We start from the raw sequence: 18,402 nt of genomic DNA, 5'->3' as shown, positions 1-18,402 counted from the left end.
CGAGACAATTATTAATGAAAAGGGGTTATGCGCCTTACCGACCTATTTGGATCGCGACAATACGCCGAATATTCTCCGAATTGCCTTTCTCTATTTGCATTTGCAGAAGAGGCTGTGGCATCAATAATTCATTTTTTTTAACAAATTTTGTGTGACCCAAGTAGTAACTTGCTGTTCCGGTGGAGAACCCAAACATTCTTTGTTTTTTAATTATTGACTTTAATATAAATGTAGTAGCATAAATTTGGTTGAGTAATTGACTGAGACGATTGCAAATTGTGCGATATTTTAGGTTATGTTAATATGTTCTCAAGTCTTCGCCCCTTTTGTGACGATTAAAATTATACAAGATAGCGCCATTAAGTTTGGTGGATTTCGATGCGCTTCGACTATAATTCTTGCTCTTCAAAAAAAAAAGGCAAAGCTTTAAACTGGAGAGCACTGTTCTGGCGTTAATTGTACGATCATGGACGTTCAATTCGTTGCTTTTACGACCATTTTCGGCGACGAGAATAGTTTCAATTGGCCATTCATTACCAGTGGTAATATAGCCTTGAAATTGACGCCTTTCGGGCGGAGAAATTCTGAAGTGTCAAGTAGGTATGTCACTAATATACCTCGGATTGGAATAAGTTGCGGAATAAATTCCACGTTTTAATTCGATTTACGCATCTATTCACTCGATGTAGTTGTCGCTTGATGCAAAACAGCTTGTGAAAAATGTGACTTATTCAACAAGAAGCTTTAAAAGAAACTGCCTACTTACAAATACGCCAATATCGTCTATAAGGGATATTATTAATAGTGGAGAATTTAAGAAAAGGAATAAACGTAGCGATCTTGAAACTCTCCCTATAGATAACAGTGATCAGGGCCTAATAAGAAGGAAAATATAGTCTTTATCAAAACGTACTGGTTCCTACTTTAGATAAACGGAAAAACACGCTGGAAGAAGATGAAACCAATATAAATATAAGCCGTGCCACCCTCCATAGAGTCGAATGGCTCTACAAGTGCTATATAATAGGCTACAAACAAAATTTTTATGAAAGGTAGGTATAAACGACAATTAATACAAGTAATGTGAAACACAGTAATACACATTAAATATGACACAGACAGTACATATACCAGGTGCATGCGAGCAACCTAGCGGTATGGGAAAATTAAAAATCTACAGGTCCAAATCCAGTTCAGATAACCATGCAATGGCAGCGGGGCTTGCATCAGTAAAGTCTTTCCATTGTCCAGTAAATCTTCTCAGTGGGCAGTCTTGGACTATATGTGTTAATGTTTGCTCTTCAGCTCCACAGTCACATGCTGGATTGTCGGCAATTCCCCATTTGTGCATCGCTGATCTCGTTTTTGCATGTCCAGTTCTAATTCTATTTAATAGGGACCATGTTTTACGAGGTAGTTGCATCCCTGGGAGCTGTTTATTAGGATCTTCTATGTTGTGTTGATTGACATTGCTGTTATTCCATACTGATTTCCATGATTCAGAAGCGTCGTAGGTTTTTCCTGGAGCAAGTGCTTCCAAGTTCCATATTGGGGCCCTTGATTTCAGTCGATCCACACAGGGTTCATCGATTACCTTGTGAATAGGCCACGTTCTTGGCTGATCTGGGTGATTTATCTTTTGCCATTCTTGGAATGTAGCCTGTTGTCTTCGGATTCCTGGGGGAGCGATATTTGATAGTACGTGGAGCCATGGTAAAGGAGTCGACTTCAGTGTCCCTGTTACTACTCTCATGGCTTCAATACTCCGAGGACTACGCCTAGATATTTGGGGTGTTTGTTGTGTTTGTTGTTGTCCACAAAACGTGACATTTAGTTCTCTGTGCGCCATCCTGTTATTTAAGTGGAAGGCACATGTCTCTGTTTTATTTGGTTTCGGCCGCAGTCTCCATTTTTGGAAGTATTGGTTTAAGGTTTCTAAGTCGGCTGTTATGGTTGTTTTTCCTTCTTCAAGGTGTTTATTTTGAGTGGCTATAGCCATGTCGTCTGCGTAACAAAACTTACGTGACGTAGTATTTGGGGTGTCACTTATGTAGACATTAAAAAGTAGTGGAGCCAGTACTGATCCTTGAGGGAGACCGTTTTTAATGCTTCTTGATTTGCTACTTGATGTGCCTAAAGTGACCTTGAAATAGCGACCTTTCAGCATTCTTTCCAGTAATCTGGTTAGTTTCATGCAAGGGATCATTTTCATGAGTTTCAGGATCAGCCCATCTATCCACACTGTGTCGTATGCTGCGCTAAGATCGACAAAGGCCACTGATGTTTTTAGGCCTTTCTGAAATCCTGCTTCTATGTAAGAGGTGAGGGCCAGTACTTGTTCGCAGCAACTACGGTTTGGTCTGAATCCTGCTTGCTCATGCGGTAGATGTTCATTTATAATAGGGCATATTCTGTTGTAGATCATCCGTTCCAATAGTTTATAACAGATGCACAGCAAGGCTATAGGGCGGTAGTTTGCTGGGGTTTCAGGACTTTTTAAGCGTGCTGTATTCAGTATGTCGTTAAAGAAGTCTTTAATCCATGTTCTTGCTTTTGGGCCTAGGTGTTTAATAAATTCAGGGAAAATGTTGTCGACGCCAGCTGCTTTCCTTAGTTTAAGGCTTTTTATAGCAGTGTTCACCTCGTCGTTAGTAAAAGGGGTTGAAAACTGTGCGTCTTCTTGTAATGTATTCCTCTTCTGATCTAGTTCGTTTTGTACTGATGTCATGTCCTCTTTGCTTATGGTTACGCACTCGGCTCTTTCTTTGATGTGTATCGCGACCTCTTTTGGCGATACTGCTGGTTTGGGGATTGGTATGTGGGTTGCAGCCTCCAGTCGTCTCAATAGGGATCAGCTTTTTCGACTTGAGTGGGTAAAATTCAGGTTTTCTGTAGTTTCTTCCCATCTTTTCCTTCTTTGTTGATTTAGAGATTCCAGCAGTCTACTCCCCACTTGAGGGTTATTTGTTTCCCTGTACTCTTGATATAAGTTTTCTGTATCAGAATTCCAGCATGATATGTAGTGTTTTTTATGTCCCCTAGGAATATTTCTCTTGGCCGTCGCAATCATGAGGCCAACAAACCTGGTGTAGTTTCCGACTTTAGGTTGGAATTTAAATACCGCAAAACATACAAAAGGCAAGTACTAGCAAATTACCCACTTGGAGGTTTAGAAATTAAAAGATATAGATTAGACAACAGATCGATTATTTATCTTGATGGAGCATGGTTCGATACAGACTACACTATATCCAAAGGATGGGTTGATTCCACTCTAAACTGTCACACGAAAGCACCGTCAAATAAAGGAAAACGAACCACCATAATGGATCAAAACACGTAGTACAGCCGTCTGTTGTGCATACCCACGATAAACTACCCGTTTAACGTAGATATACAGGTTGGGATAATGTTTTACGTCTTCCTCCGCATCATTGCACTTTCAACACACAACATTTCTGGAGTAAAGTAAAAACAAAAGTCAGAGCAGAAAATGTTACTACATTATAAAAATTGAGGACTCTTACATCTCTACACAAAACAACATAAATCCCATAATTAATCTCAATGACGACTCTGGTAGCGAAACAGAATTACATTTAAACATTCATAATAAAAAGGTAATTATGTATAGATATTTCTGGCTACGAATTTACTGTATATATTTAATGTCATTGTTTTTTCTTAGTGTAATTTAATAAGATTATATCCAACTAAATAAACAAAAAAAATTATGTTCGAAAAGCTTTGGGGGTCTGTCCCTAATGTTCTGTCCTATCGGAGTTTCATTGCCGTTGACAGGTAACTTCCATAATTTGGGACAAAAGCCAGCCACACTATATGTCTCTAATTAAAAAAAAATCAATTATACAGAGCGTTCCGTAAATGGGAGGCAAGACAAGCATGTATTTTGTTATATGGAACCTCCAACACATTTTTATATAATATCAAAAATAGACGTAAAAGCATTGATCACTTTGAATGATTGTCTATACAAAATCTCATAATTTTAAATACTTCTACAGTACATTTTATCTCACTTTAATTTTATTTTTAATCGTTGAAAAGGTAATTTTCACTGTCGCCCCGAAAATTAACGATTTCTCTCACGGCTGTCGGTAATTACTTGGTATAAAGGTGGATCAAAGAGGGGTGTCAAAACGTTGAACACGGATAAGCCTGGTCTTTGCAGCTCCGTGCTCCATAGAACGGAATTAATGATCCCTCGTAAAACAAAGCGTTACGAAGACGTCCGTAGACCAATAACAATCGAGATTTTCCTTCAAAATTGGTATATAAAAAAAAATGAACCCGATGCGACATCTTCAACTCGCGTAATGCGATTTTCATTTTTCTCGCCCCGTGCCCCGTAACGGTTCCCCCAGGATCCCGCCCTCTCGACTCGATTGCATTGTTATGTAGCAAATTGTTCCTTTTGTTCAGCCCGTCGAGTGGCGGCGAGATAAAAAAGAGAGATAAATTATTTCAAAAACTGTCCACATTTTTTCTCTCAGTGTATGTCGCTGCCTAGCAGTCGTAGCAATAATATGTAACATGGAATAACAATTTTACAACATAATATTGAAAACAAACAATATAAAGTCTGTTCATAGATATAAAAAAGTGACTAACTGATACGAATTAAGGAAAGACAGGGGCAAGCTGTAAGAATGCAATATGGCCGAACACTTCCGTACTTTGCTTAGAATTTAATTATTTGGGTTGTGTTAGGAAAGATACTAAACAATGTTTATTTATTTATGTATGTATTTATGTTTAAATCTAAAATAAAAGTACAAACTATTTTCATTACCTACTTAAATTACTTAAAATTATTCACATAATTTTTCAGTATCACTATCGCTATCATCGCCTGTTCTAATTATTATTTGTTCTATATTATTTGCAATATGGATATACGATTGTTCTGCTTTTTCTATATGTTTAACAGAATTTGCCCAACACGAGGAAAAACATTGTTACGACTAATGGCAGATTTCAGTTGGTGCCAAACCTGTTCAATGGGATTAAATATGCATTGGTAAGGCGGAAGCCTTAAAACTGTATGCCCACTATTTTTTTGCATAATTATCAATTAATTGCTTTTTGGTATAAACTTCGTGAAAATAAATGTCGTTATTATACATGGAGTTTTGCATTGTTGCTTTTGTGTCACACGAGGAAGGGGTTTTAGGCAACTGTCTACTGTGATAACTATTAGGAGGAATGTTGGAACTAGTTTGTTTTTAAACGTCTTCATGGTAATCCAACCATCTTTAGAGCCAGCACGCAAAATAGTTATTCTTTTACCCCTTTTTGATGGCGCGTTTGTTTTACACTTATCATTTGAGTCAACCCAACCCTATTCCGGGGTATCATAGGTGTCTAACCAAGTTTCATCCAAGTAAATAATTGTCCTCTGCTGTTCTCTGTAAATCCTAATTTTTTCTAGATATTCCAGTCGCCATTTCCGAATTGTAGTTCAAGCTATATGAGCATTGGAAATGTATGTTTTTCTACTCCCCTCTCTAAAACTCTCATTTATGCACTGATCAGTGGGGAAAATGTCACTTTAAGACATGAGCAGCGAATATGATAAAATAATATGAAGACAGAAATTATTTCAAAGATTTACATATCATAGAAAACGCAGGTCATTTGATGTGGTGTAAACAGAGATGACTCTATTATGAACCCTTATTTAGAGTCCTTTTGAATGGTACTGCATAATGATAATGACGATATCATATGATAATAAATACTGTAAGATTACCGATTCGTGTAGAATCCTAGAACTTATTTTTGATTCAGATATTCAGACCGTTTAGAAACTGGTTCCGAACTACGACTATCAGAATCTTTGATTTTACTTACTGACATAGTTTTTTCCGTCTGCTTCATTACAAAAAGAGAAGAAAATACTCCATTTGTTTATGGTTTATGGAGAGATACCCCCTAAATATGTTGCAAATTACGATGTTTAAAATTAAATTAAAAAACCTTCTTTTGAACCATCAAAAGTTTGAGCTTTTTACTATATTTTTGTATTTTTTATGTTTTTCGAAATTTTTGGCCATTATATTTTCATTTTATTTCTCTTTTTTAAGTCGTATATTGGTTTTGCTTTTCATTGGGGTGGTTGTATAAGAGCAGCCTACTTGGATACTGCCATTCATTGTGTTATTTAATATCTCCATCACTGCAAGTTAATTAAATAAAGACATTTTTATCACTCTCACTGATGGTCGTGCAAAATGTACAATGTTCAACAAGTTGACAAACTTCTTCAATCACTCGTGGCCAAGTAACATTCGTCAAACTTATTGCATAATATACTATTTAACATGGCCGATGTTTACGAATGTGTCACATTAATGGTCAATTGAGTACAAGAAGGAATCTAGAGAAGAAAAAACATGGAAAATTTTGGTGCACGAATTATATTCAAAGAAGTTACAATCTGCTTAACTTGAAAGTGACTGTTATCTAGGTATTAACATCCATGGATTTCGGTGCACCTCTATTTACAGTGTAAGCTCATTATTCCTAACCACTCGTTTCAAATTTCTACGTGCAAACTTTGGTGAGAGTTTCGATAAGCAATCTTTCTTTTAGAAAGGATATTTGCCATTTTGCTGCGAGGTCGTTCAGCATCCAGATGAAACTTAAGACGGCCTGGCCGAGGTCCAATTTCATTAAATGGCCCGGTATTACGTCGCCGAGGGTATGGGAATTTTTTCCCTTTCGCAGGCACAATCGGAAAGGAGCCCTTATAATTTATGTAAACAAAAAACAAGTCCGGGAGAGAGGAAATGGCTTTCGCGTTTCCTCTTATTTTGTCATTCCGTTTTGGGCCCGTTTTTCTCCTTCGTTAGCTTCGCTTCTTGGCTATCTATATATAAACCGCTTTATGACAAAGCATGATGGCGGTATATTTATGCTCGTAGGTGACGCCCCTAATTGCATTGGGCAGCGAATTTCGGAGGCATTTTCGTAAAATAGGAGAACGCTTAGCCGGAAAATTAAATATCAAATGAACGATGAGGCAAATTTCATGAAAAGTTTCCTCAGACTCATTTTATTTTTTGAAGAATTTGTTTGTTGTCTATCGTGTATTGTCAATTACAGTGACTCACATCTGAAATGATGCAGTCGCTAGAACAAAAACTAACTGCCTTACTTAGTTAACTGCGTAATTTGAAATACCGCTCCTCCTGTAGTCTTCTGGGTATTGATTCAACTAATTTTCTAGTATACTCCGGGGAAATTGTGTTCCATACTTCAGTAATTTTCACTTCTAATTCATTCTTGTTAGATATTTGGGTACTGTTTACTTTGTTTTTTAATGTCAACCACAAGTTTTCTTCTTCCTGATCCGAATAAGTTTATTTAGAATTAGCAAATATTGCTGAATTCCACCTTGAACCTTGACTTATTCTCTGCTCTATTTTCCTTACAATAAGGCTCAATGATATGCTGAACAGTTGACGGACATTTATTTACCATTTTTATTTCTCTCAGAAATTGTAGTCCGACGACCCACGTGTTTAAAAATGTCAAACTAAACAAAAAACAATTGCAGTTACAAATGAAAGGTAAATTTCAAACTGATAAGTTTGAGCTCGGTTATAATTTTTGTTACATTTAAGCTGTTACTTTAATATTGCATATAATTTAATTTATTCTTTATTGTTAACTAAGTAAGGCATATTTAAGACAAAAAGTAATACACATTTTTATAGAAGACTCTTTACTAAGTTCATTTCAATAAGTTGTTTTTTACCAAATAAATAAAGAGACCTTCAGCTAGTTTTTGTTACAGCAACTACATCATTTAAGCTGTGAGTCACTGTATGTAGTGTCACTCTGTATTATACTAGTAAATTGTTTAATATTGAATTAGTTAGTACGCTGACACAGTAGTGTTGTGCAAAGCAGTAGAATTGTATTAAAATATTACTACGTCTTCTGTTTCATTTTCCGTTCGATTACCCTTTTCACTTTTCCATTTTGTATTGATTGTAGGTATTCGTTATCTTTCATTCACACTTTTTACTTTCCATAGTTATATAAGAAATAAAAGTTTAATTTTCGACGAGAAGAAGTATTTCTTTGGTATTATTTTAGTCTATTTATCAAATAATCGTAATTATTTTACTCCCCCTTCTACTAAATAATCTTTTGTTTAATTTTTTTTTTTTAACGTTTAATATTATTATTGTTTGGTTATGTATTTACGAGAATTAGTATGAATATTATATTGTAGTCGTGATATTGTGGCTGATGTTGATTGGTAAATAAACTTATTATTATTATTATTATTATTATTAGACTAATTACACATTTCTACAAAATTAAATTTTTTGGCAGCTGTCATTATTTTGAAAACTGATTTTATATAATTTTGGTAGTCTGATTTCCAAAATTCTATGCCCTTATTTGTATCGCGTCAAGATGTTTTGCCAATATTAAAGGAAAAAACACTATATTTCTAAAATAATGTCTTCAGTAAAAAAGTACAATCTTAGTTAAAAAAGTTAAAAAAAAAACTTTACTTCTTTCAGTGAAACCTGCGTTGTCCGGATATTCGGCTGTGTGTTTATAAATACATATCCCATTTTAACATCCAGCAGCAGTAGTCTGCCTTGGTAACCTTCATTTCTTAATGTCCCTGCGAAACCTCTCTCTATGTTCTTCGCTTCGCAAACTCATATTACAACCTAGGCGATGAAAATGTTGAAACATATTTTGAACAATACTTTCATAGTTTTCGTCCTTAGAGCTCCCAAAAAACTTGTCAATTACTTCTTTAAATGAAACCCAAGGGTTTTTCTCGACGTTAGTTATTGTGTCTTGAAAGTCCTTGTCTTTGCATAATGTTCTTATCTGCGGCCCAACAAAAATACCTTAACTGCTTCAGCAAGCCAAGTTTGATAGGAAGAGGAGGCAGTAAAACTTTTTTGGGGGTCAACTGAGCTAGCTCATTTTTGCTACCAGGTGTAAGGCTTGTTCTAGCGGGCCATTCTATTGAGTCCAATGTCTATCTCGTGCCCGACTTGGTAGTTTATTTTCTTCAAAAGAAATCCTAAATTTTCATATGTTTCTCTTAAATGTGCCGAATGTGCAACGGGCACATTTTGAAAATTTACGACACTACCGGTCCTTCCCGAGTGAAATATTGACATCACTCTTTTTCGGCATCCAGGTAAAAGCATGATATGTCAGCAGATGCCAGTAAATGCTTGTCACGAAATCTGGACGCTAACAATTCGGATGCATCCTTGCAAATCTCTAATTAGATCATTCTGGTTAAACACCCCGGGCTCTCCGAAATCTCAGGTGAAATCTGAGTCATCTTCCTTTGACTCTCATGGTATGACGTTTTCTAATTGTGAGGAACTGGTCGAATAGCAGAGTCAAGATTGGGATTCACAGTTTGTTCCTTATTTTTTCTGTTGAAGCCTTGACCATCCCACGAACAAAGATAGCAATCGTCCCTGTGATTCTTAGGCTCTCGCCATCCTACAAGAACATCTACCTTTTTGCCAGTTTCTCAATGCTCCGACGCATGAGGACTTGGTCGCCAATTTTTACACCAAAATAAGCTTGGCATCCATTTTTCACAAAAGAAGTTATAGTTTGCCTTTGCTTTACTAGGACATAACTACCACAAATATAACAAAGCTTATTTCTTCTTAGTTCTTAGTTCTAAAATACTAGAAATACTCAACAACATAGACAACAGCCGCGAACACAGTAGCACGATGACCAATACAACCAAACTGCGTCAAGCTCTGTTGCTTTGCAGAGAAATATAATATTATTAAGCATATTCATGTCATAGGTATGTATATTAATAAAACAACATTTTTAAGATAAAGGACGCTCTAAAAAAAATGACAGAGCACATTGTGAATTTATGAATTTATGTTAAACTAAAATAGGTAACTTTATTAATAATGAATACGCTGATTTTGAATTAACACTCTCTCTCATGTTAGGTTAGGTTCTATTCAACGCCGTTTCCTCTTCACCTTTTACAGTGGACTAATAACAAGTAATCACAACAGAGCAAAACTATTTTGGAAAAAGGGCACCCAAAAATATACAAATAAACAAACAGCTTTCAAATATCAAAATCAATGTGTTATTAAGCAGAGTTTTTTGGTCATAGTCAATACAGTATATCTACGTCCAGCAGTACAACCGGACTTATTGATGAATTAAAGCTAACATGCCGTAGAGGCGTGAGATTGAGCCTCGTTGTCCTGGAAGATTCAGCAAGACAGGTTGCCACATTAGATACTGGATATCCAGATGTGTATTTGCCGCTTTAGGCGGGACGCTTGGCTGGGGAGGATGTGTTTATTTAAGGCAGTCCCTCGTCGTACGCTTCATTGATTAAACAATTGCACGTAGCGTTGTTTATTTAAAAGCGGCCTGTCAAAGACAAACATCCCGCAGTCCTTTAAGTTAAGCGTCATTAGAAGAGCAAGAATGTCTTCCTATCAGACCACAACGCACTGTAAGCTTTGCACTAGAAACTAAGAAACTAAATTTTAAAATTTTCATACACAAGCCGATTTTTAGGTAGTCGGTACTTGGCCAGCTTTTGCTTTTTTTATGTCCGGCAAAGGTCATGTTAGGAATGTTGTTTTAGCCTTGATGCAAAAGTATTTAGGCATGGCACATAGTCTGTTCATGGACAATTTCAACAACAGTTTTCCCTTGCCAAAGAGCTTCTCCTAAGAAACACCTTTGTCACTGGTACCCTAAGAAAAGACAGAAAAGAAAATCCAAAATAAGAGTGGGAAACTGCTTACAAAATGCTCAGAAAACATCAGGATTGGAAAGTGGAGAGATAAGAGAGGGTTTATTTCTACTGAGTTTGACGGTACTTTGGAGCAACAAGAGAATCGAAGAGGCGAAAGAAAAGACAAGCCAAATGCCAAACTTCCAAAGAGTTGTCGAAAACCATTAATTTCGGAAAAAAAATCGAAAACACATTAACAAAACCAGGGAGTTTTGGGAAAACGTTATCTTTAGTGATGAAACAAAAATTAATCTTTTTCGGTCAAACGGTCGGGATAAAGTTTGGAGGAAAAAAAATACAGCTCTGAAAATTGAAAATGTCTGTCCTACGGTAAAATGTCTTATTGGAGGGGTGATGTTAGCTAATAGGACAGGCAATTTAACGGAATCATGGACCAACATAGCTATTTGAATATCCCTAAAGAATAATTTAAACCAAAGTGTTGAAAAACTTAACATTCTTCTTCTTTAAGTGCCGTCTTCGTTGCAAAGGTTGGCAATCATCAGTGCTATTCGAATTCGTGACACAGCCGACCGAAATAGTTGGTTTGTGGTGCACCCGAACCAGTCACGTAAGTTTCTCATCCATGAGTGACGCCTTCTTCCTACACTTCTCTTTCCTTGAATTTTTCCTTGTAATATCAGTTGGAGTAGTTGGTACTTTTCTCCTCTCATGACGTGTCCAAGGTACTGAAGTTTACGCTTTTTTACCGTAATGATAATTTCTTTTTCCTTTTTTATTCTTTTCAGGATTTCCATGTTGGTCACTTTATCGGTCCATTTTACCTTAAGTAATAGTACAGTACCGACAAACCATAGCATCGCACCATTCTGATTTTTAAATCCAAGCTGAGATCGCTGCCACAGAGCACTCTTTTCATTTTCACAAATGTTGTTCTCGCCTGTCCTATTCTAGTTTTGATTTCTTCAGAGCAGTCGTTATTTTTATTTACAATTGTACGTAAGTATTTATAAATGTCAACTTTTTCTATGGAGTGGTTATTTATATGAATTTGTGAATTGTTTAACATTGAGGGGCGTTATTTATTCCAACAGGATACACACTGCTACGCTTGTACTTCACCGAATGATCCATAATGTCCACCAACAACTCCTCAAAAATAGGAAATGAGAAGAGTGGTTTTCCACAAAAGACTTATTGCATAATTAAAGCAAATGATTTTTATTTTATTTTTATTACTCCTAATGAGATTGTTGATATTCACTTGAAACGGATTTCTCATTAAAAGTAAGTGAGAGAAAAAACTAAAAGAAACCTGAAAAAATACTATGTGTACGTAGCTTTTTTGATTGACTCTAATGTCAAGAATAGATCGTCAAGACCAAATTTTAGGCATGCTCTTAAAAAAGAAATGCCTTCTGAAGCGCACAAAAAAGATGCAGAGTGTGCTACGACCAGAAACTGCCGAAAGACACCTTGTTTTTCTGTCCCTCTTGTCCAGAAAAAAATTTCACTCACCCAGGAAACTTTTAAAATTTTGACATTGTATTAGTTTTTAAGCCAAAATTTTTTTTAATTGTACCACTTTTTACTTTTTAATTTTAGTATTTCTCTTATTAAGATTAAATAACAAAAAGTTTTCGTAGAAGTTGAGAAATAGAACAAAACGTTTTTATTTTCTTTTTGCATCTTCAGTAGGTTTTGATTTTGACAAGGATTTAAGATCCATAAAAAAAATCGCCATTTTCGTCATCGAATTTCTATGGTTTCGTTTACGTGCGGTGACATATATCGATGAAAACGCCTCCAGGGGGCGCCGTCGACGGCATCGAGGCATGATTCGAAACTCAACGTATCGCCTGAGAGATTACAGATCGATTTACCGAGACCCGGCTCCTTGCGTGGAAGATTATGTGACGTCGGCGGCTTATGGGAAAATATTATTTTTCGCGACGCTTCGGCAAACATCGCGGCAAGTCGAAGATTACGGTGACAAACGATATTTCGTTTTAGCAACGGCCGCCGGGAAACAATAACCGCGTCTCATTGCGTTTATCCCCTTCTATGGAAATAATAAATGGACTTAAAAAATCTGGGTTTATTCCGTATTTCCATGTCGCAGCAATTTATTTTTATTGCTAACCCGCGAGAGAACGTTATATGTCATATGTGTTTATATGTCAAGACATATGTTTTAAATTAACTAGAAAGGTATAGATTCCAAAGTTTATAAAATATATAAAATGGCGTCTTTTGATGTCTTCGTGTTATTAAACTTAGATCGCAAAGGAATGGTTCCTCGAGGACTGCTATTTGTATCAGAAAGCAATATTATTATCTTGAAAAATAATTATTTTTACCAAATATAACAACGGATAACCTATTACACAAAATAAATCCTTGGCGAGCTTAATATTTACTTGTACTTCTATTTTTTAGGTTATTTACAGTTTTTTCAAGCGCCGATATCGTTATTGCTTCTTTTCTATACTCTCTGCTATTTCATTTAAGCTATCGGCATAAAAGTTATTCATGTTTTCTTCTTCTTTATCAATGTCCAAAATCAATATTGGTAAAATCTGCTTTTTTATTTTTATTTCCAACAAGTCCTTTTAATGTCTGCCACATTTTCTTTCCATTTCCCTTGCAATCATCAATTTTTTGGTTACAGTGTCTTTGTGTCGAATTCAATATTAATTCTCGTAAAAGAAACAAGGGAGAACAATTTTAAGCCACTTTCTTATTGGCGCTTTTCCTTTTCTTCCTTTCTTTTAATAAATTTTCTTCACGCGCACTTTGTTTTACACTCACGGAAATTCACAAACGTCGAAGAAAATCTGTCTAAACTCTTGGCTTGGATAACCGCAGCGTAATGTGGAATGAATTAAAACAGTTTTACAATACGCTAAAGGTCAAACAATAAAACCGGGAGCCACGGCATTGCGGCAGGAGTCTAAACGTTTGGCAGGAACTCTGAAGCACACGCCCCTCAGAATGATGTAAATCATGGGCGATTGAGTGTAAACGCTGGGAGGTTGGTAATCCCCTCCAAAACTTTAGCAATTGTAAGACGTTTTATGTTTTATGCATTTGGAAAAACTCTTCAACTTTGTTGAAATTGCGGCTAAAATTAACAAAGCTAATGTTGAAGAATTTCGTTCTTTGCTGAAAAAGTGCGCCGCTACAGCTATGAGTCCTAAACTTATAAATCAACAAAGAGGATTTGTTTGTAATGCTTTGTTATTATTAGATATTCAACGCTGGTCGCTGGGGTGGTTTTTAAAAAAACTTTCTCATATGCCGGGTTTGAAATGCGACCAGAAATGTATGAAAAATGCAAAATTGCTTTGCTCAACGTTGAGCTGGAATTGAAAACTTTGTTAAAGAGTCTCAGAAACCCGCCCTGCGAACGGCTGTTTAGGATAGCAGGTATAGGGGCCTCAATGTACAAAAATCCAGGTCTGGTCAAATACATGCAGGTAGCCGCCCACTGGCTCTTAGACCATTAAGGACCAATCTGCAGATAAATTCCCGGATGGGGCTTGGACTTGCCAGAGTAGGAATCATTTTGGGCAGAATGTTGGTCGACGACTGAAGGCTAGAGTGCAGCAGAATACTTTTAGTCTGTCGTAAATTCAACCCCGACGGCCTGAAAAGCAAACGCGGAACCACTACGGCCCATCAAATATTAAATGCTGGTGATAAAACGGGCGCAAAAAACCGATAACGGTTTGACTATCGATTTTATTCCCTCGTGGAGCTTTGATGTATATTTAATCGTTTTGTTTTTGGCAGTCGATTGGTGCGCGACAATGTCGAGATGATTTCAACAGCGCGGGGCCAGCAGCTTTTATTAGGGTGCATATTTTTGCAATATCCATTGCAAAAATATTATTCTTCTACTCAATATTTTTGGCTGATTTAGAAGAAAATTTGTTTCGCGCGGTCTTGTTGGAATCAATATTGATAACATGAACGATTTGATGCAGTTGTTTTTTGCTGATGATTAGTTATCAATCAAATTAAAAAAAACTGCAAGCTTTGGGGGTCACTTGAGCTAATTGATACTCGTCGAAAGAAATAATTTACAAAAATAGGAAAATAAAGGACAAAACATGTACCTCAACAAAAACATTGTTTTCCGATATTAATACACTGTACCGGGTGGCCCATTAATAAAGGATGCCGGCCGTAACTCAGTTAGTCCTACAATTTAGAAATAAAATATTTATAGAATGAATGGTCCACTAAAAATTCCACCCAATACGCCGCACCACCCGTTCACACCCCACCTGCGGCTCGTTAAAGCCTGGAAAAGTACTACATGGATGTAACATGTAATAAAAAAAAAAAACACAACCGCTAAGGTTACTTTTTTTCAATACTGATACATGTAATATATAAATAAATTATATTGACGAATCATTTTTTAACTGTTATTGATTATTGACGATTATTATGGACAAATTATTACAAAATCAAATTTAACTCTAATAGAAAGTTTAAGAATTCCACGCCACGTCTGTCGTTTCTGGTACTATTACTATGTATGAAAAATAGGTTTAATAAACACATTTTTATTTATATCTCAAAGGGGAAAAAAGATATTGCCATGCCGTTTCCACTACTTTCTCTGTTTTTTTCGCTCTTTCATTTTAGCAAAAAATATTTATACCATTATATTTAAAATCATAAAAATAACCCGTAAAAGAATTAATATCGTGATATAAAGATGCCCATCCAACCTCCTATAAATACTCTTTCACACTAAACTAAGTTCGTCGAAATCGGATTAGCCAAAAAAAATTGTTCAAGCAAAACACTTCGCTTATCTAGCATAGGGTACGTTAAAAGCAATTTTGATAGAGGTTAATTTGGAATATTTTTGAGAAACCGTTTTTTTTATTTTACAGTAGAGGTTACGCCCCCTAGCGGCCATTTTATGAACTTGAAAATATTTTTCGTCTAAGTTGTAGTGCTAACGGTTCCTGATCTATGGCCGGCGTCCTATATTAATGGACCACCTGGTACAGAGAACAAGTGAACATTGTAAACATAAAAAATCGATTAAAATTTGAGCGGCGGAGGAAACATATCCTGATCGGAAAATTATGTTGCTAGATTTTTCTAAAAAAAAAAAAAAATTGGAATTGACAGTTCAATCGTAAATTAGAAAACATGGGACTAGTTGCAGTTGCGCGTTTTCCGCAGAAGCTTTGGAAAACCTTGAGGGAGAAGACCTTTAATGGGAAAATCGATCGAAACGAGTTTACGGGAGATAAAGGCGACGAAAGTTACGTAAAAAACTATTTTAATATCATTCACCCGCGCCGATTATCGACATTGTTTAATACGCGTACGTAATTCGATTATTCTCCATTTGCCGGATCTAATTTTGCCATTAATTAATTACAGTCGCCACTTTGGCTGACGCGTTTACGTAGTTGCTATGCTAATTACGTCCCATATCTGGATATCGATCCAATTTCGTTATTTAAAAATGTCTTCCTAACGAATTTGATCTACTTTCGCAATACGGCGTCAAGGCATTCAAATTTTCCCGACAAAATAAATAAAACTGCTTCTATAGCGAATGTATGAATGAGCATGAGCTTGTCTAAATCGAATAGTTATTTAAAACTTTTGGAAGATACGATCATTTATAAATAATCGGTTAAGTCGTTAGAACGATACGATAATTGAAATAATTCAATTTAGCAATTTTCGCGAGACAACAAACGAGAGACGCAAATTGCCGAGTGCCGGTATTTGAAAACGCTGACGTTTCTCTTAAGAATGAGCCCGAGTTTGTCTAAATCGCTAATGAGTCTTAGAAGAAACGTACTCACACATTTTCTGGCTTGCCGATAACTTTATCACATCTTTCTGAATTATCAAAAAAATACAGGGGTTTGAAAATGAAAATGAAATCGTTATACGATTGGGCCGTTGTTTTGCTGATAATTGATAATTTTATCGCGTAGGTTCATCGATTAAATGCGGGTTAATCACATGCACCCGGCGAAGCACATTGTAAAACATTATTATTGAAATTGAGCTTCGCAAATATTTATCGATTAAATTCGAGTAAACTCCCCCACCTCACACCCTCCGCCGCTCCGGGCGTTGCTCATCTACCTATCAACCTTTGTTTGCCTGTCGAACACGTTGTACATGAAACCGGGGGCGGGATGGCATTAAAATGTAATGAGCAATGTGCGGATTTTAAGTACGTAGAAATAATAATTATTTTTATTTATATTTAGAATTAACAAATTTAATAATAGGCCGTATATAACAACAATTACTAATGGACAGTTATCTTGATAATATAGAAAACGATTAGGCACGGTGACGCAAAGTAACGATACGGCAAGCAGATAAAAGTAATATTGTTTAAAATAAAATTAAGTTTAAAAAACAAAAAAATTACTCATGCATTTTTGGAGGGGGACGAAGCTAGAGGAGGCGTACCTTATACATATACTTTTTAAAAGGTTTAATACAAGTCAATTTGTATGATCTGAACATAACATTGGGTATAACTCACAAATGATTTTAAAAATTATTTGAGCTGTGAATTCGTATATATTCGTGATTTATTAGTGTATATTTTTAATTTATTTTTCGTGGGCTCACACGTTTGATTTTACATTTTAAATATTATAGAAATAGACGGAAAACCCCAAACTTGACGTTAAGCCTCCAAAATCTTAGCCAGCTGTGGTGCGACGATCAATAAGGGTAAACATTCATATCGTCCAATGTTTCCAGGTCTCCTGTCGTGGAACCTTAACGATTGCCTGGTCGATTTGGAAAAGGAATTGGCAGTCATCACGGAACAAGGACTCGAAGGCGAAGAAGCACGTTACGGTGAGCATTTATTATTTACTTAACGCCATTCCCTCTGTGTTTCGTTCCATTGTGACTTTTGTCAAGTTTTAAACTCTGGTAGTTCAGAATCGGCTTGTAATTTGAAAGAAAACGTTCGGTTTGACCTCTGCATCGAACTAAATTCGAATCCTTTGATAAGGGCAGAATAAAATCTGTACAAAAACAGAATTTTACAGCCTCTCCTTCGATATAAAGGAATCGGTCGGTTTATAAACCATCAGTTTTTTATTTAGTCGACTTTTCGGCAATTTTTCCTCCTTCAGGACTACTACGGTTTTTCGTGTTAATATGTATAATAGGGTGGTGGACCATTAATATAAGATAACATTACTCGGAAGGTAACGAAAATATTTAATTAACTATTCTTATTGTTAGTCGTGAAGAAATCGACTAAATTAAAAATTGATTTTTTATATACCCAACCCAAAGCGCTTCTAAAGTTCGCTAATGTTTTAACTTTAACTGAAAGGTCTCATAGCGGGCGTTTAAAGGCGTTTCGTATTTTGCCATGCGGAGGCGTTAGTTTCGATTAAACTCTTCCATTGTTATCGGCGTATTATAAAAGCTCGCCTGTCCATAGTCTCGGATTTGTCCTTAAAAATAGAAAAGCTCTTCGCATGACGATCGATCCGCTTGGACGATTTGCCGGAAGATTCGAGTAATTCCACGTATCTTTTCTCCTGCATCGCCGTTCTTAAATTTTGGAGAACTTAAAGTTAAAAATGTACATGTTA

At 36.1% G+C, this 18,402-nt stretch overlaps 1 protein-coding gene across 1 annotated transcript in view; it reads left to right on the top strand.

Annotated features, from left to right (window-relative positions):
• LOC132701669 (microtubule-associated protein futsch) overlaps positions 1 to 18,402 on the top strand; it is a 57,835-nt gene that overhangs the window by 23,191 nt on the left and 16,242 nt on the right. Inside the window, exon 2 of the mRNA XM_060669763.1 lies at positions 17,549 to 17,647. Within this exon, the coding sequence (XP_060525746.1) occupies positions 17,549 to 17,647 (99 nt within the window). The remainder of the gene's footprint in view (positions 1 to 17,548; positions 17,648 to 18,402) is intronic.

This window comes from Cylas formicarius, unplaced genomic scaffold (assembly GCF_029955315.1).
Source record: "Cylas formicarius isolate icCylForm1 unplaced genomic scaffold, icCylForm1.1 PGA_scaffold_5__7_contigs__length_24384050, whole genome shotgun sequence".
Classification (NCBI taxonomy): domain Eukaryota; kingdom Metazoa; phylum Arthropoda; class Insecta; order Coleoptera; family Brentidae; genus Cylas; species Cylas formicarius.
Note: the sequence above shows the minus strand (reverse complement) of the source record. Positions and strands in the feature narration are given on the sequence as shown.